The 22,215-nt window shown below is 48.8% G+C and overlaps 2 protein-coding genes across 2 annotated transcripts in view; one reads left to right on the forward strand and one right to left on the reverse strand.

Moving 5' to 3' along the window:
* LOC124691453 (disease resistance RPP13-like protein 4) overlaps positions 1–13,926 on the forward strand; it is a 37,166-nt gene extending 23,240 nt beyond the window's left edge. The window contains exons 3-8 of the mRNA XM_047224732.1: positions 5,902–7,431; positions 7,591–8,056; positions 12,413–12,717; positions 12,805–13,141; positions 13,250–13,419; positions 13,751–13,926. Coding sequence (XP_047080688.1) covers positions 5,902–7,431; positions 7,591–8,056; positions 12,413–12,717; positions 12,805–13,141; positions 13,250–13,380 — 2,769 coding nt within the window. The 3' untranslated portion in view covers positions 13,381–13,419; positions 13,751–13,926. The remainder of the gene's footprint in view (positions 1–5,901; positions 7,432–7,590; positions 8,057–12,412; positions 12,718–12,804; positions 13,142–13,249; positions 13,420–13,750) is intronic.
* A 1,406-nt stretch (positions 13,927–15,332) lies between these two features.
* Positions 15,333–19,150, reverse strand: LOC124691454 (probable serine/threonine-protein kinase PIX13). The gene is made up of 6 exons (XM_047224733.1): positions 18,956–19,150; positions 17,842–18,215; positions 17,087–17,222; positions 16,798–16,934; positions 16,597–16,720; positions 15,333–16,059 (listed from the first exon to the last, which is right to left on the reverse strand). The coding sequence occupies exons 1-6, from the start codon at positions 19,020–19,022 to the stop codon at positions 15,596–15,598; spliced, it is 1,302 nt and encodes a 433-aa protein (XP_047080689.1). The 5' UTR covers positions 19,023–19,150; the 3' UTR covers positions 15,333–15,595.
* Positions 19,151–22,215: the final 3,065 nt, after the last annotated feature.

Genomic DNA, 22,215 nt, shown 5'->3' on the forward strand with positions numbered 1-22,215 from the left:
CGGGATTCGGGCTTCCCGGGGTTGTCCGAGCGTAAAATATTCTTGTGTTTCTCAAAGTACGGAGCCACCAAGCTGGAATTGGTCGAACCGTGTGGTGTGCTTCGGTCGAGAGAATGGCCGTCCATACATATCATTGATTTCCTTCCGATCGTGCCTTTTCCACTTAGTCTCCCCTCGTGCCGCGATTGAGGAAGACCAATCGGCTTAAGGTCGGGAACAAAGTCAACACAAAACTCAATTACCTCCTCATTTCCATAGCCCTTGGCGATGCTTCCTTACGGCCTAGCACGGTTACGAACATATTTCTTTAATACTCCCATGAACCTCTCGAAGGGGAACATATTGTGTAGAAATACAGGACCGAGAATGGAAATCTCATCGACTAGGTGAACCGGGAGGTGCGTCATAATATTGAAGAAGGATGGCGGGAACACCAACTCGAAGCCGACAAGACATTGGATCACATCGTTACGTAACCGTGGTAGAACTTCCGGATTGATTACCTTCGAGAGATTGCATTGAGGAATGCACATAGCTTCACAATGGCTACTCGAACATTTTCCGGCGAGGAGCCCCTCAAAGCAATCGGAAGCAATTGCGTCATAATCACGTGGCGGTCGTGAGACTTCGGGTTTTGGAACTTTTTCTCCGCCATGTTTATTATTCCCTTTATATTGGACGAGAATCTCGACGGGACCTTCATACTTGCTCGGGCATTCAAAAAAGATGACCTTCTCTTCTTTGGTCGGAGCGTAGGCGGCACGACCTTGAAACCGTTCCGGATGCTTGTCATCGGGGTCTTTCAAACTTTCGTTGGTCCTGCCGTGATTCCTTTGTATCATTTGACTTCCCATACACGCCCAAGAAGCTTAGGATGTTCACGCAAATATTCTTCGTAACGTGCATCACGTCGATTGCGAGAGCGGACTTCTAGGACTTTCCAATATTCTAGCTCCCGAATATAGATTTCTTCTTCCACATGGCTACGTGCCCGTCGGCTCCCTTCGGAGCCGATTGTCCGCCGAGACCCTTTCCAAAGATGACTTTCAAACCCTTGACCATATCAAATACCTCAGCACCGGTGTGTTCCGCGAGGCTTCGGCCGGTGATCTGCCTTGCCGTTGTAATGCTTGCCTTTCTTTCTTCTTGGATGACCTTTCGGAAGAAATCGACGATGCCCAAGGTACACGTTCTTCTTACAATTTGGCAAATGTACACTTTCGGTCTCATGTAAGCGGTGCGTGCATGCATTGTATCCCTTATTTGACGAGTCCCGAAAGGTTACTAAGAGCGAGGCCAATCGTTGATGGTTACGAAAAGCAACGCTCGTAGGTCAAATTCCTCTTCTTTGTGCTCATCCCACACACGGACACCGGGTCTGCCCCACAGCTGTAAAAGCTCATCAACTAATGGCCTTAGGTACACATCGATGTCGTTGCCTGGGTTGCTTCGGACCTTGGATGAGCACCGGCATCATAATGAACTTCCGCTTCATGCACAACCAAGGAGGAAGGTTGTAGATGCATAGAGTCACGGGCCGAGTGCTATGGCTGGAGCTCTGCTCGCCAAAAGGATTCATGCCATCCGTACTTAGACCAAATCTTATGTTCCTTGCGTCGACTGCAAAATCTTTGAACTCTCTGTCGATCTTTCTCCATTGCGTTCCATCACGGGGTGTCTCAACTCTCCGTCCGACTTACGGTCCTCTTTGTGCCATCGCAACAACTTGGCATGCTCTTTGTTCCTGAACGGACGTTTCAACCGTGGTATTATAGGAGCATACCACATCACCTTGGCGGGAACCCTCTTCACGGGTTTCGGCCCTCAACATCGTCACCGGGGTCATCGCCTCCGATCTTATAACGCAATGCGGTGCATACGGGCATTCATTCAAATTCTCGTATTCACCGCGGTAGAGGATGCGGTCGTTGATGCATGCATGTATCTTCGGAACCTCTAAACCTAGAGGGCGAGACAACCTTCTTTGCTTCGTACGTAGTGGCGGGCAACTCGTTATTCTTTGGAAACATATTCTTCAACATTTTCAGCAAGTTTTCAAATGCCGAGTCAGCTACACCTGCACTGTGCCTTCCATCTCGAGCAAATCCGGTGTGCAGCCCGGCTTTTCGGACCATCGTCGCATCCGGGGTACGGCGCCTTCCTGTGATCCTCTAACATGCGATCCAAATTCTCCCTCTCTTTTTCAGTTTCGCAGCGTCTCCGTACATCAGCAATGGTCCGACCAAGATCATCAACGGGATCATCACGTGCCTCTTCTTCACCTTCCCCTTCACCTTCGGCATCCTCCATGAAAGTATCACCGAAATGAGAAAGATAGCTTTCATCATTGAAATCATCCCCTTCTTCATCTTCTTCCATTATAACCCCTCTTTCTCCATGCTTGGTCCAACAATTATAGCTTGGCATGAAACCGTGCCGAAGCAGGTGCATGTGAACATCTCTTGAGGAAGAGTAACCCTTCGATTCTTACACTTAACACATGGACGGATAACAAAACCCCACTGCTTGTTCGCATTAGCCACTACGAGGAAATCTTTCAAACCCGTACTCGAACTCGCCGGAGAGTCGGTTACCGTACATCCATTGCCGATTCATCTGCATTATTATAATATAAAATATATAATTAACCATCATGCATTTGTTAAACTAACTAGCTACAAACAATATAAATTAAACAATTAATGAACTACACACACATGCATATTTTATCAATGACACATATCAAAGGTTCAAGTTGCTAACCGCGATCGAGGAGGAAAAAATAAATGAGAAAGCTCAAGTGTGACTCCAACACTTCATATCATGTTTGTTTCATGCTCTTGGGGCATTTCATCAAACACCTTATGTGCATAAGAGGAACCAAAAGCAAACCTAACACTCACTTGTGAAGAGAATGGCTCCAAATGGCTAAGTGTTGGCTGCTGGATGGGTATATATAGGGGAGGGGCTTTAGTCCCGGTTGGCCTGGCCAACCGCGACTAAAGGCCTTCGAGCACTCTTTAGTCGCGGTTGGGCTGGCCAACCGCGACTAAAGCCCCCACGTGCACCGGCGGCCACCGTGCGCCCTGGGCCCAGGACTTTGGTCGCGGTTCGCCACACGAACCGCGACTAAAGACCCCATTAGTCGCGGTTCCTTTACCTTCGCGACTTATGGGGCTTCCCGGAAGCCTGTTTTTCCACCAGTGGACGCACCGGGCACACCGGACACAATGAAAAGCGAGGCGGGGAGTGGCGGGGCCGACCTGTCAGCGGCACAGTTAATTTTAACCTAACCGTCGCCTACCTCGCGACGGAAGTTATTCGCGCCCAGTGACACACGGCGGCATCTTTACCTTAATGGCGACGGAGGGGCAGGCGAGACGTCTCGTCGGTGCTGCGCAGCCTCCACGCGTCGCCGGCGTTCGCACGCCACCGCCCATTCCCGCGCGATCTTCCCGCCTCTTCTCGCATGTTCCCGCGCTTTCTTCCCGACGCCGGCGTCTATAAAAGGTCTCCCGGCTCAACGGTAGCCACCACACCCCGCCGGCAACAAACACAGCCCTCGTCGCTCCACCGCCGTCTCCTCCACCACCAGTAGCAATGGCGAACCGCCCGGCGCCGGCCACTTCCCTCCACCGCTGTCCCCTCCACTTGCGGTCCCGAAAACGCAGGTCGACACCGACCCCTCGGCGGCGGCCGGGAAGAGCGATGGCGTGCACACCGTCGGCGGCGGCGGGAGGCAATGCGGCGAGCGAGACCGCCAGCGGCGGGAGGCGGCGCAGGCGGCGGATGCGGCGGCGTTCTGCGCCCATGGCCCCGGCTGCGCCGGCGACGCCGTGGCGGGCAGCGCAGGACACCACCGTTGCGGCGTCCGACGCCTCGACGAGACGAGGAGGCGCGGCGGTGCCGGTGCCGGGCGAGATGGAGCAGCGGTGGGGCCGACGAGCGCCGGCGCCGGCGCGATGAGGCGCCGTACGGTGAATGGCGGGGAGGCGATAGAGCGCCCGGCGGCGGGAGTCGAACGAGCGCCGGCGGCGGTGGCGGCGGAGGAGCGTCATCGGTGGGAGCGGCGGCGAAGGCGTTATGGGGGAGGCGGGTGGACCAGTTGGCGGCGGAGGACGCCGTGTTGGCGGCGGCGATGATGGAAGCGCCAACAGATGTGGAGGAGGAGGCGCCAATGGAGGAGGAGGAGGCCGAGGCGGAGGAGACCGAGGTGGACGACGACGACGACGACGAGTTCGAGTGGTCCGACGACGACGGGCCGCACCCGGACGAGACGGCCGATCAGCAACGCGCGCTCGTCGAGTCCTTCGAGTCGGAGAAGAAGCTCCGGGACGACGCCCGTGCCCGCGAGAGGCGCGGATTCGTCGCGCCGTCGAGCTCTCCCTCCAGGCGGCCCAGCAGGGGAGGGCGGAGGAGGAGGACGCGCGGCGGGAGCGGCACCGTCTGGCCACCGCCGAACGCAAGGAGAGGAGGCGCGCGAAGGAGGAGCTGCGGCATAGGGGAGGCGACGACGGGGCGGGGCCGTCGAACGCACCGTCGGGCGGTCAGTAGTGTAGGTTTAGATGAAATCTAGCCGTTTTCATTCAAACTTTGTAATATATAATCAAAATTGAATGAAAACCTTTATTTTGGTGCACCAATATTTATTTGGAGGAGGCGTTTGGGGGACGCGGCTGGGGAACGACATCCCCCAAAGGCGGCACGAACAAAACACGTCTCCAAACGAAATCTGGCGCGGTTTGAAGGACGCTTTGGGGGACGCGGCTAGAGATGCTCTGAGTGCCTGAAGGAGACGCTAGCAACGACTTTAGGTTCTGATCAAGCGGTCACCAATGCACACATGGAGCGGTGGACTCTTAGCGTGGGCGCGAGGATTAATCGATCCATTCCTTTCCGCTCATGCGTCTATATATGTAGGCGCATTGCATTAAACATGCCCTTAGCGTGGTGGGGCTCTTCTTCTTCCTATTCCGCCTCGGCCTCCCTTCCAGCTTCCGTCGTGATGCGGTGGGGAACTCAACCCAGAGCAAAGCACGCTCGAATTTCTTGCCCTGCTTTCCCCAAAAAAAATCTTGCTCCGAGGAAGACCAGTACTAGTGTTTTGCCCTCACAGATCCTGGGAGACTAATATGACTAGTAGTACTTGCCCATCAAACGTGCTTTTGGTGTTTACTTCGTAATTGTTTACAGACTGATTGAAAACTTCAAAATGAGGGGTTATAGTCAGATGGTGTGATTTGACCGTGACCTCACCGTTTCCACTGGCACGACATGCACCAGCACTAGTGTTTTCCCTCACAGATCATGGCACATTTCTGTATAGGAAATTCTCATGTATGGCGTTCTGCAAATGCAACTTCCAAAAAACTGCATTGCAAAAAACTATACATATTTGAAATATATATTCCACCATGGGTTAATTATGTCAACGCATTTCAAGAAAAATATCCTTTCAACTTGTGTAACTATAACATATTTCCAAAAAAAACTGATAAACATGTTTTTATTGAACATTTTTTTATTTTTTGAAAAAATACTATTTATATTTTAAGAATTGCAAATATGTAACTAGTATGTACTATATTTCGATGTAGAGTAAATTACGAATCAATACCATAGTATGAATTTTCCCTCAAAAAAATTCCATAAATGAATGACCACATGCCGAGCTAACTCGCTATTTTAGTGAGCTCGAACGAGTGGCTCGAATTCCAGCCTTATTCCCGATACCGATTCATTCAAATGACAAATAAGTTTAGGTAGTGCATTTGTCTTTAGTTTTGTTTATAGGAGCTTATTGTAGCTAAAATTGAATTGACACCATGCTAACATACCACTATTTTTTTTCTTATGGCAAACAACTCCTTATCAATTCCTGTTTGGTTTAAACTTCCGCAGATAGTCTCTTGTGAAACAGATGGACATGAAATAGATACACTCAAGGATATTGGGTTGCAAATTGTAGCAAAATGTGATGGTTTACCTCTTGCTATCAAAGTATTGGGAGGACTCCTGTGTCAGAAAGAAAAAAAACGCCATGAGTGGAAAATGGTTCTGGATGACTCTATATGGTCGGTCAATGAAATGCCTGAAGAGCTAAACCATGCAGTATATTTAAGCTATGAAGATTTGCCTTCTTGCATCAAACAATGCCTTCTATACTACTCCCTTATTCCTAAAACTGCAACGCTTGAAAAAGATGACATTGTCGGCATGTGGATTGGTGAAGGAATTCTTCACGGAACCTCAGACAACTTGGAAGAATTAGGAACCAAGTACTATAAGGAGCTGATAGTGAGGAACCTTATAGAGCCAGATGCAGAGTACATTGATCAAGAAGTTTGCAGCATGCATGATGTTGTTCGCTCATTTGCTCAATTTGTGTCTAGGGATGAGGTGCTAGCGGCTCATAGTGGAGAAACAAATATTGGAAGTAAATTGAGTGCACACAAGTTTCTTAGGTTATCCCTAGAGAACAAATCATCGGAGTCAGATGGGTTAGACTGGAGTTCTTTACAAACACAAACAATGTTGAGAACACTAATATTAGTTGGCAATATAAATATGAAGTCTGGAGATTTGCTAGCCCATTTTCCAAGTTTAAGAACACTATATGCAGATTCAACTGGGGTTGGTGAATTGGCTAAATTTTTGCATGAGTTCAAGCACTTGAGGTACTTGTCCTTGGAGAACTCTGATATATCTTCTCTACCAGATAATCTTGGAAAGCTGAAATTACTGCAATTCATTAGCCTCTTTGAAAGCAAACAATTCGTGAAACTTCCCCATAGCATTGTACAATTAAGTCACCTAAGGTATCTTAACTTCAATGGTACAAGTATATTAAGCATACCTAGGGGGTTCCATGTTCTAACAAATTTGAGGAGAGTACATGGATTTCCAGCAGTAGAGGATGGTGATTGGTGCAGTTTGGAAGAGTTGGGTCCTCTTTATCAGCTCACTGACATTGGAATACAGGGGTTAGATAATATAACAGCGCCATCATTTGCAGCAAAGGCAAAGCTTGGCGAGAAGGTGCATCTAACCAACCTACGCTTAAGCTGGCATAGTAGACTGGGAGATGATGGAAAGATTAAAGAGGAAGATAGTGTCTCTGAGGAAGAGCAAGAAAAAACCGAGAAGGTGTTTGATGAGCTGTGTCCTCCGCCCAACTTAGATTTTCTTTCCATCAATGGTTATTTTGGCCGACTGCTCCCAACATGGATGATGTTATCGCCAGTTGTTTCGCTCAAGACCTTGAGGTTACTGGTGATTAAAAACTTGGCTTGCTGCACGCTACTTCCCAATGGTTTGTGTCAGCTCCCGTATTTGGAATTCATTCAGATCAACCGCGCTCCAGCCATTAAGCGAGTTGGACTTGAATTCCTACAGTCCAACCATCACCAAAGTCTGCCCCCTTCCCATGTGGCTGTTGCTTTCCCTAAAGTGCTTGAGGTGATTTTTATAGGGATGGTGGAATGGGAGGAGTGGGAGTGGGTGGAGACGGTGCAAGATTTTCCTGTCTTGCGGGAACTTCTGCTAAAGCACTGTAAATTGACTAGTCTTCCTCCTGGCCTATCCTCCCAGGCAAGGGCTTTAAATAAATTAGTGATATACTTTGTCAAGGGTCTCACATATGTAGAGAACTTTGCATCCCTGGTCAGGCTGGAAGTAACTGCACTTCCTGATCTGGAGAGGATAACTAATCTTGCCAGATTGCAAATACTGATCATCAAAAACTGCCCAAAGCTAAAGGTGCTAGAGGGTGTTCCCGCACTCCAGACGCTCTCGCTGGACAATAAAGACATGGATACACTTCCGGGATATATGGGAGATATAAATCCAAGGTGTTTGGAGCTATACTGCAGCCTAGCGTTGTTGTCATCCATAGCCGCGGGACCATCTGGCCCTGAATGGGACAAGTTCAGACATGTTGAGCGTGTGAAGGCATATGCACGTGAAGGAGATATGGTAAAGAAATGGTATGTACTGTACACAGCTAACCCCACCTACAACTTGGAGACAAATGTCAGCCGCTCTTTCATGTCTGCAGGTACACCGCTGGCTCATCTTAATTTATCCATTAGCTCTGTTTATTTCATTTATTCTATCTGTGTTCTACCTTTCATTTGATTTTGCATATAATCGCTACTTTTCTAGATTCTCATTTGGCCATTCCTCTTGAATGAGCTGTAAGTTCTATCTAAATGTTGACTATTTTACATCGAGTTAAGGCCTCGTTTGGCCCGTGGGGTTTGCCTGGTTTTATGGTGTATATTCCATGTGCAATTAAATAAGTACACTGAAACCACAAAAAAGCTGTTTAGCCGACGAGTATCAAATCGAGTAATATTAAGTTTTGGACCCAAAACTCGTCGGACCAGCAGGGATCAAGACGCGAGGTGCCTCCTGCGTTTTTTTACGCTCGGCGTCTCTGGCGATTCGACTTAGTAGCACTAAGAGCAAGTTCAATAGTAGAGTCAATTGTTGGCTATAAGCCAAGTGTCATGTTATCTATAGTCATCTTAGAGCTAATATATACAATAGTGAGCAATAAAATTGTACTACTCCCTCCAGTTCATATTAATTGACTCTAATATGGATGTATCTACACATATATTTTAGTTCTAGATACATTCATATTGGAGTCAATTAATATTAATCGGAGGGAGTACTTTATTAGTGCATGGTCCACCATTCACTCTCACATAGTGCCTAGGAGCACGTCTTTAGAGCTGACTCTTGCATAAGAGCTCACTCCTCTTCTCTTTCCTCTCCTCTCTCCTCCAACTAAGCAACAATATATTATTTTAATCCTTATAGTCAGCTGACTAGAATTTATTGTATTTGCTCTAATGAGGCGAACTCATCAATCAGGGCTGGTTTCCCTCCGTCCGTTGGTGGCGGGACCCAGGCCGTGGCCCCGCATCCGGCCGGCGCCTTGTTCTCATGTGAATTAGCACGACATTAGGACATCTCCAGCGGCGCGACGCATTTTAGCGTTCGCGCGCGTTCGTTTGCGTCGGTCGAAATGGTCGAAATCGACCGCGCGTCCGTTTGCGTCGGGGGTGGCTCCAGCGGCACGACGCATTTTTTTTTTTGCCGAATCATTTTTTTAATACATGAAACATAATTTACATAGTTAAAACATGAAAAAAAACCTAACGCCTACTGCTGCTCCTCGTCGCTGTCGAGCACGATGAGCTCCGGTATCACCCACGGCCAGTTGCCATCCGGGGGAGCGTACGCGGGGCGCGCCGGCGGTGCTGGAGGTGGAGGAGGTGCCCAGGGCTGCGGCGGTGGAGGCGCCCAGGGGTATGGTTGTGGCGGCGGTGGAGGAGGCGCCCAGGGGTATGGTTGTGGCGGCGGTGGAGGAGCCGCCAGCCGCCAGGTAGTTGCACGCCGGACCAGCCCTCGCACGGCATCCATTTGCCGTGCATGAGCCTCCCCAGCGTGACGGGGAGCGGTACCCTCTTGCTGCCGCTGCCGGAGGCCTCGAAGTCGTTCTTCTTCTCATGGCGCTGCGGCGGTGGTGGTGCGAGTGGAGGTGTGGGGAAAGGAGGAACGCGATCGGTGGTCTTTTAAACGCGGCCGCGCGTGGGATACGATGGCATTGAAGGCGGCGCAGAAGCCCAGCCGCCGCTCGCCAGCGCGCGTGCAGAAAAGGCAGCCGCGCCATTGATGGCGAAGGCTGCGGCGCAGACGCGGAAGCGCTGACCGCCGAAGCGATGCCCTCGATGCAGACTCGCTGCCAGGCGGGCCCGGTGGGAAAGCGAGCGGACACTTTGCGTATCCGCCGAGCGTCCGCAGAGACACAAACCTGACGCATATTTGCGGCAGGTTTGCGTCTCTGCGGACGGCCCGATCACTTTGCGTCGCGTCACTGGAGAGGATGCCAAACTCATTTCCGGTCTACGCGGACGTAAACGGTCGCACGTCGCGCCGCTGGAGATGCCCTTACGCGTGAGGCAGTGCATGCATCCACTGCCCATGTACGTTATCGCTGTGATGGTTGTGGCGCGCGGCACTCGTGCCTACGTCCTCACTGTGATCATAGGCTCATAGCTGCTGCACACGCGCTAGTATTTTACAGAGTACTACTAAAATGAGGAGTACTTTTTCACCAAAAACTCTCCGTGAAACATCCTCTAATACACGCAAATACTCTAGCACCAAACAAGATTTAAGGGCATCTCCAACGGGGCGACCCATCCCACGCCCGCGCGTCCGGATGGGTCCAGCCAGACAAAAAAGTGGCTCAACGCGGCGACGCACCGCCAATGCGGATGGCCGCGGTGTCCGAAACGACGCAAACCCGGCCCAAATCTGGGCTAGGTTTGCGTGACCGCGGATGGCACGCGCCGTCCGGTCGCGTCCGGCCGCTTGGCTGCTCGTCTCCCTTGGGCCCACCTGTCGGTGACCGGGGAGGCTTATTAAATGTGGACTGGAGGGATCTGTCCCTCCAGTCCACTCCCTTTCCACTGTACACTCCCCGAGCACAATCGCCGCCATGGCCCCGAAGCGACGGTTCGCTCCCGGAGCCAACGACGAGGAGGCGAGCAGCAGCCGCCGTCCTCCGCCGACGCTGCGGGCCGGAGGAAACCGCGGCGGCCTCCACATCGGAGAGGCCGCCCGCGGCGGCGCGGCATTGGCGCAACCGCCGCCGCTGCTGCTCGAGCCGAAGTCAGAGTCCTCGGAGGAGGACCCCGACCTCGCGCCGCTCTGCTCATCTCGGCGGCGGAGGAGGAAGCGAAATGGCCGGAGCTCCAAGAGGCCATTCGCACCTCCGCGATGGAGGAAGAGGCCCGTCAGGCGGTGGAGGAAGCCGAGGCCTGGGAGTTGTACGCCCAGGCCCGCCAGGCGCGACGGGAGGAGGAGGAAGCGGTGCGGCGGCAGGTGGCCAGGCGCCGCGCGGAGGAGGAGTGCCGCGAGGAGCAGATGCGGCAGGACGCCAGACGCCGCGCGGAGGAGGAGCGGCGCCAAAAGGCCAGGCGCCGCACCTGGCAGGAGAGGGAGCAACGCCTCAGGGAGGAGGCGCAGCTCCGTGCTGCCGCGCCGCCGCTTCCTCGGGTTGCTCCGGACCCCCATTCCGCATGGGAGGAGGCCCTGTGGTCTCCATGACCAGAGTCCCCGGCGCGGTCGAGCCACAACAGTGCCTCGCCGCCCGGGGACGTCGTCGACGCCGACGCCCACAGGGACTAGGCGGCGCACCGGCGGCCACCGCGCCGTCGACCAAACCCTAGCTTAGGGTTTTTATTTTGTTTTAAATTTTAAAGCCCATATAGAGGGCTTCTTTTGTTAGTTTATTTGCCCAAAATAGGGCTATGTACAAATGTGCCCAAAATAGGGCATATTCTTAATGAATTTTAGTTTGAATTAACGTTTTAAATTTTGTTTTTGTTTTTTTTTTCGAATTTGTGTTGCATTCGCGCGTTGGGCGCAGCGTGCGATCCAAACGGACACGCGGACGCGGAACGCTGTCCAGGTGTCCGCGCGATCACCTAAATGACCCAAAACAAACGGCCCAGCGCGTCCGTTTGGAATCGCATGGTTGGAGATGCCCTAAAGAAGCACTTCCTCTGGCTGCACGCTCTCGTCCCACTCAGCTGGACTAAGCAAGTGATAATTAAAGCCATTGCTCATGCATACACGGTAGTGGACCACCACACGTGAGAAAGACAAGAGCGACCCACTCAGCCTCCCTCGAGGTAATGGCGCGCTTCACCGCGGCCCATCGTTGAGCGGACACCAATGTGGAGATGCAGCATGTGTACATGCCACCAACAAGATTAAAATAGGTGAATGAGTAGGGATGGTGGTGCATCTGAGTAAGTTTTCTCAAATGGAGAACTACCTTTTTTATTTTTGCCATGGTTGTATGTTGACTAATGTTACATAATTACTTCATTATTTGGCTGCACTTCCTCATGTTGCTAATTATATGTTGTTCTCACTGGTTCGCCAAGTTACACAGAGACTAAAAATGAAGTGTGATATCTGTGATAATTAAAGCTTAGATGTGACATCTGGATCTCACTGTTTTAACCCTGTCAAAGTTGAGCTTTTGCCTTGCTAGTTATGGATTGTGTAACCACTTTTACATTTTCTACTCATACAGGAACCTTGTCTTGTTTTGAGGACGCGCAAAGATTTGAGTCTGTCTTCAAAATGACAAGAAAAACATTTGACTACATCTGCAGCTTGGTGAAAGTGTCGTCATTGGAAGATATGAACAGCTACACATTTATTGATGGGAGGGTACTGTGTTTAGAAGATCGAGTGGCAGTTGCTCTGATAAGGTTGTGCTCCAGTGAGTCATCAAAGACCTTAGGATCCTCTGTTGGTGTGAGCGCGTCAACCGTCTTGTTGGTAGCTGAGAAGTTCGTACATGCTGTGCTGAAGCGAGCAGCGCACCACTTGAGTTGGCCAGACTCCAGTAAAATGGATAAGATAAAATCCACATTTGGCAAGACCCACAATCTGCATAACTGCTGCGGTGTTATATGTACAACTCACATCCCATTTGGACCAAACTGCTACCATGCTGGGGTGAATGGCCGGATTCTGATGCAAGCTGTGATTGATCCAAAGATGAGGATCATGGACCTTTCGTTGAATTCGACGGATAGCATTACCCAGTTAAGCATTTTTCAGGAATCAACAATCTTCAAGAAGTGCGAGAAGGGTAGTTGGCTGAATGGTAGCAAGATGAAGGTAGCATCAGATGGATCAGAGGTCGGGGAATACTTAATTGGTGATGCAGGATACCCTCTTCTCCCCTGGCTACTCACACCATACCAGGAAGAAAACCTCTCAGACTCCAAGGCGGAGTTCAACAAAAGACACTCTGCAGCCACAACCTGCGCGCGGAAGGCGCTGGCGATGCTCCAAGAAAAATGGAAGTGCCTGCAGGAAGACGTGTGGTGGCCGGAGAATCTGCAAACTAGATTTAATATGATCTTTGCGTGCAGCAAGTTGCATAACATAGTCATAGATATGGAGGATGATGCAGGGATGCCGAGCGCTAAGGATCGGAATTACCATCAGCAAGTGCGCCTGGTAGCAAATGAGGACGCTGTCAGGTCGAGGGATATGCTGTCTCAGTACTTCTCGGCTAGCAAGTCATCAAAATCAGGAGGTGAATTAACATGACTTTCTCTGCATCTTAGTTTGTTCATTTGGTTGCTCTGTTCACTAATTTCTCATATTTATTTCCTCTTGTTTATTGCATCATTTATCTGTTTAGTAAGCCCAGTGGATGCAGAGGAGGACCATGAAGTAGCTGCATCAGGCGCAGGGGATGAAGACAACGAACAAGAAGCGCAGACAGGAACAGCAGATGAAGCAGACAATGATATCCAGGAGATCATTGTTTAAAGACACTTTTTGCTGCCACATCCCTCAGCTTCATTCTAGGTACTACTGCTAGCGCTATGCTTCAAGTCTTATTATTCTCTCCATCCAGCTATATCAGTATCTCACAGTTCGCTTCTTCTTGGTTTGTTCTTTTGATACGGCACGAATGCCAGTGAGAGACTTAACTTGATAACTCCCTTGGTTTAACTGATGGTTATGTATTTCTTCTCTATCTTGGCCATTGCTTTAACTGAGGGTTTCATTAAATAGCATGTGTGATTTGGAAAATAAAGTTAGCAGCCATAGCATGCATGAAACTGCAAAATCATGACATGTTAAACCGTGGTTCATGGTCGTATATCTGATACAATTAAAATCTTACTTTGATCAGGTGAGAGGGAAGCCTACATCCTACTGGTTGGAGCTTTTGAATGCATGAGTCCAGAGCAGCGCACCCACTGGAGCCAGAGACTAATTAAATCCTGCAAGCTCAAGTTCAAATTTTATTGATTTTGGTCGTCTATTTGGTGGAGACAAGTGTCATGTAATCTGTACTTTATTTATGACTTTTCTATGTGCTGAAAAAAAAGACAATGTAGTGTAGATGCGGGAAGACTATTTGATATTTCTATTCATCAGTTGATACAAACTGAAGAGTTTGCAAACATATTAGCAAGGAATCATGTATGCGTATGATAGGTGTATGTTTGGGCCAGCAACCTCGTTCAATGCAAAATAGCAAGATAGATTCACTTGTCTACTATGGTAGCTCAAACTTCTTGAGTCAATTCTTCCTAAGATCAGCAGTAGTTGGCTTGTTGGTTGGTTGGTTGGAGACAGGAGGAGAATGTACACCTGTTGCTTGCTTTGACTTCAAAATATCAGAACTGCCGGCCAATTTTTTTTTTTTTTTTAACAGGGGTAGGGCCTGGAGGCCCTAGAAGCTTCATTTATAGCGGTGGGACAGAATTACATCAAGCAACAGACGAAAAACCGAAATTACAACATAGTCCTTGCTTTTTGCTAAGAGGACCTCAAAGAGAAAAGCAGAACGCAATCCGGTCCTCCACCGACGGTGCTTAACCTCGATGTCGCTGCCGTCGACCATGCCGCCGGGGACTACACCACTTGAGGCAAGGTCGTCGATGAACGCAGCGGTGAGGTTGATGAAGATCCTCCAAACTGGCTCACTGGCCTGGAGGAAGAAGAGCCACAGGAGCTGTGAGCTCCGCGGTGCGAAGGGGCCCCTTTGGCCAGTTGGAGCAGCGGCGCCATGAAGCCGTTGCTTAGATCCTTCGCCGGAAGAAGCTTCAACGATCCCCGGAGCTCGAGATCTAGCCGTCGCCGAGCTCTGGCCTCCACCATGGCGGCCAGATCCGGCAAGAACGGATCGAAATCGAGCACCACCGAGCTTATTGGTTGGAGGTGTAGAAGAGATCTCCTCCGCTGCTATTCCCTCCGACCACTGGAGCAGCACAAAGAGGAGAAAATCCGCCACTGGCCAGCCCGAGCTGCTTGCTAGCTCCGACCACCAGATCCTCCCGATACACGGCATGACGCCAGACCGGCAACCAGCCAAACGACGAAAACCTAGACTACTATATACAGAAGGCCGGTCTCCTCTCCTCCAACGCCTCCGGCCGGCAGAGCCGTCGGAGGGAAAAGGGAGAGGAGGCCGGCCAATTCCTAATAGGGTTCACAACAGGTTGCCACATCACATCATTCACACTGATTTCCTGACTTCTGCTACAACTAGGAACAAGTCAAGCCAAAAAAAGCCTTAATCAAACGGATATCTCACGAACGCCCAGTTTAGTCACCATTTTAGAAAAAATATCATCATGTTGTTATTGTGGTCGAATGGATTATGCACACTGGATTCATTTCTGGCCAATGCTGTAGTTGAATTTATATACATAGCACAAACAAATGAAATGCTAACAATTACCAACACAAAATTGTTGAATTGCATAGTCTCTTCTGGTATCTTAGCAGCTCCACATCATGATATACTATTATCCAACCAAATGCAAAACAAATCGCAGAACATGGAAGAATTATTGCCTCTGCTATTTCTAGATCTTCACAATATACAATTACAAGACATCTCTGATTTCCTTTTTTGCTAGTCTACACACACCGTGGTCCAACACAACCTCAGAGAAAAATTAATTTAATTAGACCATGTACAGGAAGAATGTCATCATCATCATCAGCTCCGAGAGCCGGCCGGGGATCACCGTGCCTTCGTGGCATGGCCATTGGTGGCCCTCGAAGCGCGGCGCCCATCGCTGCCTCCGTGTGGCGACGACCGCTGGTGCACCGCAGAGTGACCGTGGGTGCGGCCCCGTGACGACATCCCACTCCCTCCTCTTGCCTCCCTTGTTCGGCTCTTCATCGCCTCGATCTGCTCGAGCGTCTCGAGGACCTCCTTCATCGAGGGCCTGCTCCTGGGCTCGCCGGCAAGGCAGTTCAACGTCAGCTGTGCCGACTGGAGGGCTTGTTTGGAGTTGTACTGGCCCTCAAACCGGGGGTCCATGAGACGCGCCAGCTTTCTCCGGTCAGCCAAGTAGGGCTTCGCCCAGTCAACGAGACTGAGCTGTCCGTTGGGGCGATTGGGGTCCAACGCTCGCTGGCCGGACAGCATCTCCAGCATCACAACTCCGAAACCATATACATCGCTCTTGACATATAAATGACCTGGACATTGTTCAGAGCATGCAGTTAGAACAGCCATCAACATCTAAGAAACCAACTACACATAGCAACTTCCAAACTCAAAATTCTACAAGGATGAATGGAGCTATGGGATGAAAAGCTAACTTGAAATAGAAAATCATTGGTACGAGTAAGTGCAATTTTATGTGCATTAATTTTTCTCTTTTTGTGGAAGGTGACAGGCTGACTGTACAGGAGTGCAAATGCAAAAAAATGTACTGTTAAAGTGCTAAGACATGGCATATTCATCATGAAAGAACTATCCAGCAGAGAGAAGCAATTGCCGTGAATGATTGACAAGCCTACTTAATGTAGAACTCTAAATTTGGAAGAAAAAATGTGAGAATTCATTTTCCATATGGGGCACTAACCTATTTGGCATGTGTTTCAGTTCAGTTGGTACTATAACAGGTATATATCCATTGCAGACAGCATTATCAGATCATATATTGATCTATATCTGTTACCTCAAAAAAAAGATCATATATATCTATGTATGACATTCATGAGGACACATACCGGTGGCTACATATTCAGGAGCTGCGTATCCATAGGTGCCCATGACCCTCGTCGTGATATGCGAGTTGCTACCAGTTGGTCCAAGCTTGGCAAGACCAAAATCAGAGAGCTTCGCGTTGTAATTCTGCCAAAGGAATGCAGTCAGCATTTGAAGTCAACAAATAGATAACAGATAGGTAAATTGTATATTAGAAAGCTTACTGCATCTAGAAGAATATTAGAAGCCTTGAAATCACGGTAGATAACTTGCTTCTCAGATGCATGCAAGAATGCAAGTCCTCGAGCTGCGCCAATGGCTATCTTCAACCTCAGCTCCCATGATAATGGAGCACATCCTCCTAAGGAAATGCAATACATTCCAATATCAGTATTATTAAGTCAATAAGCTTCGGAAAAGAAAAAAAAAGTCAATTGGCTGCTCATGAACCTATTTCGTAAGTAAAATACAAAGAAAAAATATGAAAAAAAATTATCAGCAGTAATAGCTCACTTCGGAAAAGATGGTTTTCCAAGCTCCCTTTGGCCATGAACTCGTACACTAGTAATAGTTCCTTGTCCTCCCAGCAGTACCCCAATAGCTTGACAAGGTTCGGGTGCGAGAGCCTTCCCAAAAAGTTTATTTCTGACTGCAAGTCGGTAACCAGAAATGATCATTAGATACAGCACCTGTAGCAACCTTTAGAAGTGATGATTCTGGAAGACAACACTAGGAGCTTTAAGTCGCATCTGCCAGCCTAGTGGTAACATTTGTAAGTAGCAGAGTTGACCAAACAAAGAGAAGCAACTACATTGTGATAAACATGCGGATTATTGGGTATTTCCTGTCAGCAGGTGTGAACAGCTCATCATAGCCCCTCCCAACAATATGTTTCTGGTCAGCACTTGGAAAAATGACACTAACAAGTCACCAAAAGTTAAACAAAGCACAAAGATCCATAACTCCAAGAGCATATAATGACCAGGAAAATATTCAAAATTGTAGTGATCTTTTAAAAACCTTGCCAGTGATCGCTAATGGTGTGTGGACAGAAGGCGGGCTGTGTCATCAGCAAACAATACAAAACTAAACTCCTAGCAGTTGTTGCGCTTGGGCTGATCCAATTACCATCAGCAGCAAGCAAAGCTAAGTCAAACCCCCAAGCTTGCCAAGATTCCCATGCTCATACTCATCAAGTTGGAAACTCGCAATCTCAAATTCCAAAAAACAAAACAAAACAAGGAAGGCGAAGAAGGACCAGACTTTACCTGCCATTCCTCATATCCCTGCAAGCTCTCGGAGTTGAGCTTCTTGACAGCAACCACCATGCCAGTGCCACTCTTGGCCGGGTTCATCGTCTTCTCGTCCACCCACCCCTTGTACACCCTCCCGAACCCACCCTCCCCAAGCACACTGTCCGGCCTGAAGTTCTTGGTAGCCGTCCGGAGCTCAAGGAACGTGAACGTCCGGAGGTTCGGCGCCTCCAGGATCTGGCCCTCAAGGAACCCGCCCTCGTCGAACCCGCCGTTCGTGCCGACGCTGCCGGTAGAGGAGGCCATGAAGCCGCTGCTCCCGGTGGACAGCTTCCCCGTGGTGCTGTTGCTGGTTGTTACGCTGCCGCTCGTCTTGAAGGTTGTCGTCCCTGTTGTACGGTTCGCACACGTTGTTAGCATACTGAATTTGTTTCAGTCGCAAGAATAAACATACTGAATTTGATTGTCTGAGAGTTCAACTGAAGTTGGGGACGATATTTTCTCCCCATCATAGGAAACATTTAGGATTGCTTCCGTGGCATATGGTAGCTGCAGCAGCCTATATGATCCATGGAATGGGGGGAAACTAACCATTTTTTCCCTGACAGATTATTTCTAAACTGAAGTTTCATAGATACTAGCAAAGGACGCATTAATCATGGAAAATGGAAAAGTACGGCTCTGTGATATTATGATACTAATTCAGTTAATTCGTTTCCCCTCATCTCTCCCTACTGCCACAACGAAGAACGGAGGAATCTGAAACTAGTAAACCAAACAGCTTGCCCTGGTTCCTTCACACCACCCCTAACCAATTCAGCAAGACAGACAGACTGACCGACACAGGAAAAAACAACACAAACTTTTTAAGCTAGGGGAACTAACTCAGACTGAAAATCAACTAAACTAAAACAGACTCTTCGCCTAGACAACCATGGTGTTCCTCCCTGGCTTTCTGCACCGCAACGAATATCGGAGCAGGAACCAAGAAAACCATCCGCCTAGCCGCCGAGGACAGGGCGGAGCTGTGCCAGGATCCAGGGATCGGAAAGGCACAAGAAAAGTTACAGGAGAATGAACCTGAAACGCAAACTCGGGTTCTTGGAAGAAGACCAGATGTGAGCCTCACCTGGGCTAGAGGGCCTGTAATCCGCCGCCACATGAGCCCGCCCCGCGCCGCCGCAGATGTTCCCCATCTTCCTCTCCTCCCCCTCTCTTGCTCCGAGTCAAGGAGGAACCGGGGAGGAGAAGAGAAGCCGCGGAGGAGACAAGGGGAAGAGGAGGAGGGGAAGAAGAAGACGAGTAGAGAGGAGGGGAGGGGAAGTCAAGGGGGAGGCTTGATAAGTAGGCAGAGACTGGAGTGCTGCCAACTGAAGAAAGTCTCCGGTTTGGCTTTGTTTGTGTCTCCATGTGATGTGGCCCGCCTGCCCCGGACTGCACTTCAACTTCGAGTTTCCTTTTCCTTGAAACTCAAACTGTGTGTGCTACTTTTACAAATTTTTTTCTTTCAAGTGTGCTACTTTCCGTTTCATTATAGTAGTATTGTTACCCAAAAAAGTATTCATCTCTGTTTTGTACCTGTTTAGTTGAGTGGACGTCTTCAAGGTGTAGGTGCAGGACAGTGCTTCGGTGACTTTGCCACCTCCGAAAGTCACTGACTTTGAGTCACTTACAAGTGGGGTCAAGTGGGACCTAAATAATGAAGGGGCCACATGTCATTCGCTCAAAGTCAGGGCAAAGTCACCCTGACAAAGTCACCGAAGCTCAATCCGTAGGTGCATATAGATATGGGTAAATGATGCTGTGCACTGGCTCTGTTCTGAAACAGATCACATGGCGTGTTAAAATGTGTTGTCACTTTCCAATTTCCCCCATATCTTTGAGTGCTAATTAATGCCATGAAAATTTCTACTGAGTGTTTTTTTTTTTGCGAATAGAACTCTAGCATTAAGAGAAACATCGAACGGTATAAATCACCTCAAGAAAAACAAAAATTACAACGAAATCCTTAAGATGCCCTTCGTCTTCAACCTCTAAAATGTGTCGACAGCCGCTCCTCCCTGAGATGGCCTAACGTTGTTGGTTGCGGACGGGAAGTCGCCAAATGGGCCAACAAGACCACATCCATCCCGGATGCGAAGAAGAAGGACTAACCGCCAAATAAGCTCCATGAAGATCCGGAGATCCCCCCACCCCCCACCCCCACAGCCAGAAGAAAACCTCGAGAACCACACCACTCCTACAAACTTCTTGATGCCACGGTCGAGATGGGGCTGAAGCCCAGGAGACTTTATTGGAGAAGACGTCGCCGCCGCCACCTGAGCGTCGTCCCACCAAACTAAAACCCTAGAAACAATGGGAGCGGACCTCTCCCGCTTACGGGAGCCGAGATCCACCCCGCCTCCATGGCCTGAAGGCCACAGAAGCAAGAGCGAACGACGGGTGATGAGAGGCGGCTGGGAGCCCTAGTCACCTTGAAATCTCCTCAAGTCGTGTCGTACCCGTTGACGGTGTTGAGTGTCTCTTTAATTCGCAAGATTCTGAAACACGGAAGTGGTAGAATTAGAGTGGCATACTTTCTTCAATTTTACACCATAGATAAACAAAGATATTCTTCAAAGAGATCTAGGTAAACTTCGTAGGAATTTGAATTGTACAAGCCAAATGACCAACGTAGGAAATTTGCCTAAGGATCCAAATCTTGTAAATATCAGAGGAAGTTCCACTGAATCAAAGGAGCCCTAGTTCAGGGATTATCTAAGGAAATAAGACTAGTTCAGACGGGGACTGTGCTTATAAGAATACTTAGTTTAATATCCTTGGGTAAACGTGGCATCAAGAAACAAGAGTTTGTACAAAAGGACTGCCGTATTACAAATTGTGTTTGACCTGGGTTTTGTTGGGTGTGGCTAGAATTGGTCCAGGAATCACACCACATATCTGCCAGTGCTTAACCAGTTTGTTTGACCAGGCAAGCTAAGCTACCTAGGGTTTCCTCCTATTTACCAAACAACGGTTTAGTCGCTGTCCTTGCATAAAAGCAAAAAAGGGAAGTGGCATGCAGAGAATGGGAGACTAGCTAGAGGCACGCGTGAGATCTTGGGAGGTTGACAATAGTGGCACAACAGTTATTATCGATGGTGCTACTAGGTAGAACGTGTCAAAGAATTCGTGTGTTTAACTAGCTTGTTTTGCTCAAAAAAAAAAACTAACTTGTTTCGCAAAAAAAAAAAAGTTGTTGGTCCCTGTCAAGTGTCAAACTTAGCCACTGTGTTTTCTTCTGATCTTTGGTCTAGTTTTTGGACCAATCTAAAACCATGTTTATATCTTAACCAGGTAACCATGACTTAATACACCCAGGTGTGTTCACACGCATTGACGCATATACCATAGCCATAAAAGATGTTGATGTGGATTTATGCTTACATGATCAGCTACTTTTGACTTGACTAATTAAACATCTTTGTTTGGAGGACATGTCAGATTATGAGATGCCATCAGCATATCTCTCACCTCACTGGTAGAAAAATGGCCTTCCGTCCAGCCCCATTAGTCGCCAAAATATAGGAACCGCGATTAATGGGGTGGCGAACCGCGACTAAAGACCTGGGCCCAGCGCGCTCGGTGGCCAGCTGGTCGACGGGAGGGGCTTTAGTCGCGGTTGGCCAGGCCAACCGCGACTAAAGGTCCTTAGGCCTGGCCTGAAGGCCTTTAGTCGCGGTTGGCGAGGCCAACCGGGACTAAAGGCCCATCCCTATAAAAGGGCCTCAGCTCACAGCACTTAGCCATTTGGTGTCACTTCTCTTCACAAGCTTCACAAAGGGGTGTAGGTTTGCTTTTGGTTTCTCTTATGCACACAAGGTGTTTGATGAAATGCCCCAAGAGCATGAAACAAACATGATATGAAGTGTCGGAGCCACACTTGAGCTTCCTCATTTTTTTCCTCCTCGATCGCGGTTAGCAACTTGAACATTTCATATGTGTCATTGATAAAATATGCATGTGTGTAGTTCATTGTTTAATTTCTATTGTTTATAGCTAGTTAGTTTAACAAATGCATGATGGTTAATTATATATTTTATATTATAATAATGCAGATGAATCGGCAATGGATGTACGGTAACCGATTCTCCGGCGAGTTCACTACGGGTTTGAAAGATTTCCTCGTAGTGGCTAATGCGAACAAGCGAAGGGTTTTGTTATCTTGTCCATGTGTTGACTCGTAAGAATCGGAAGGGTTACTCTTCCTCAAGAGAAGTTCACCTGCACCTGCTTCGGCACGGTTTCATGCCAAGCTATAATTGTTGGACCAAGCATGGAGAAAGAGGGGTTATAATGGAAGAAGATGAAGAAGGGGATGATTTCATCGATGAAAACTATCTTGATCAT

The sequence above is a fragment of the Lolium rigidum genome, chromosome 2, assembly GCF_022539505.1.
Source record: "Lolium rigidum isolate FL_2022 chromosome 2, APGP_CSIRO_Lrig_0.1, whole genome shotgun sequence".
Taxonomy (NCBI): Eukaryota; Viridiplantae; Streptophyta; class Magnoliopsida; order Poales; family Poaceae; genus Lolium; species Lolium rigidum.

Coding starts and splice junctions, on each gene's coding strand:
- LOC124691454 (XM_047224733.1), bottom strand. CDS start 19,022: ATGGGGAACATCTGCGGCGGCGCGGGGCGGGCTCATGTGGCGGCGGAT. Junction 18,216..18,955: donor TTACAGGCCCTCTAGCCCAG/GTGAGGCTCACA, acceptor ACCGTACAACAG/GGACGACAACCTTCAAGACG. Junction 16,060..16,596: donor TCCTGAATATGTAGCCACCG/GTATGTGTCCTC, acceptor AACAATGTCCAG/GTCATTTATATGTCAAGAGC.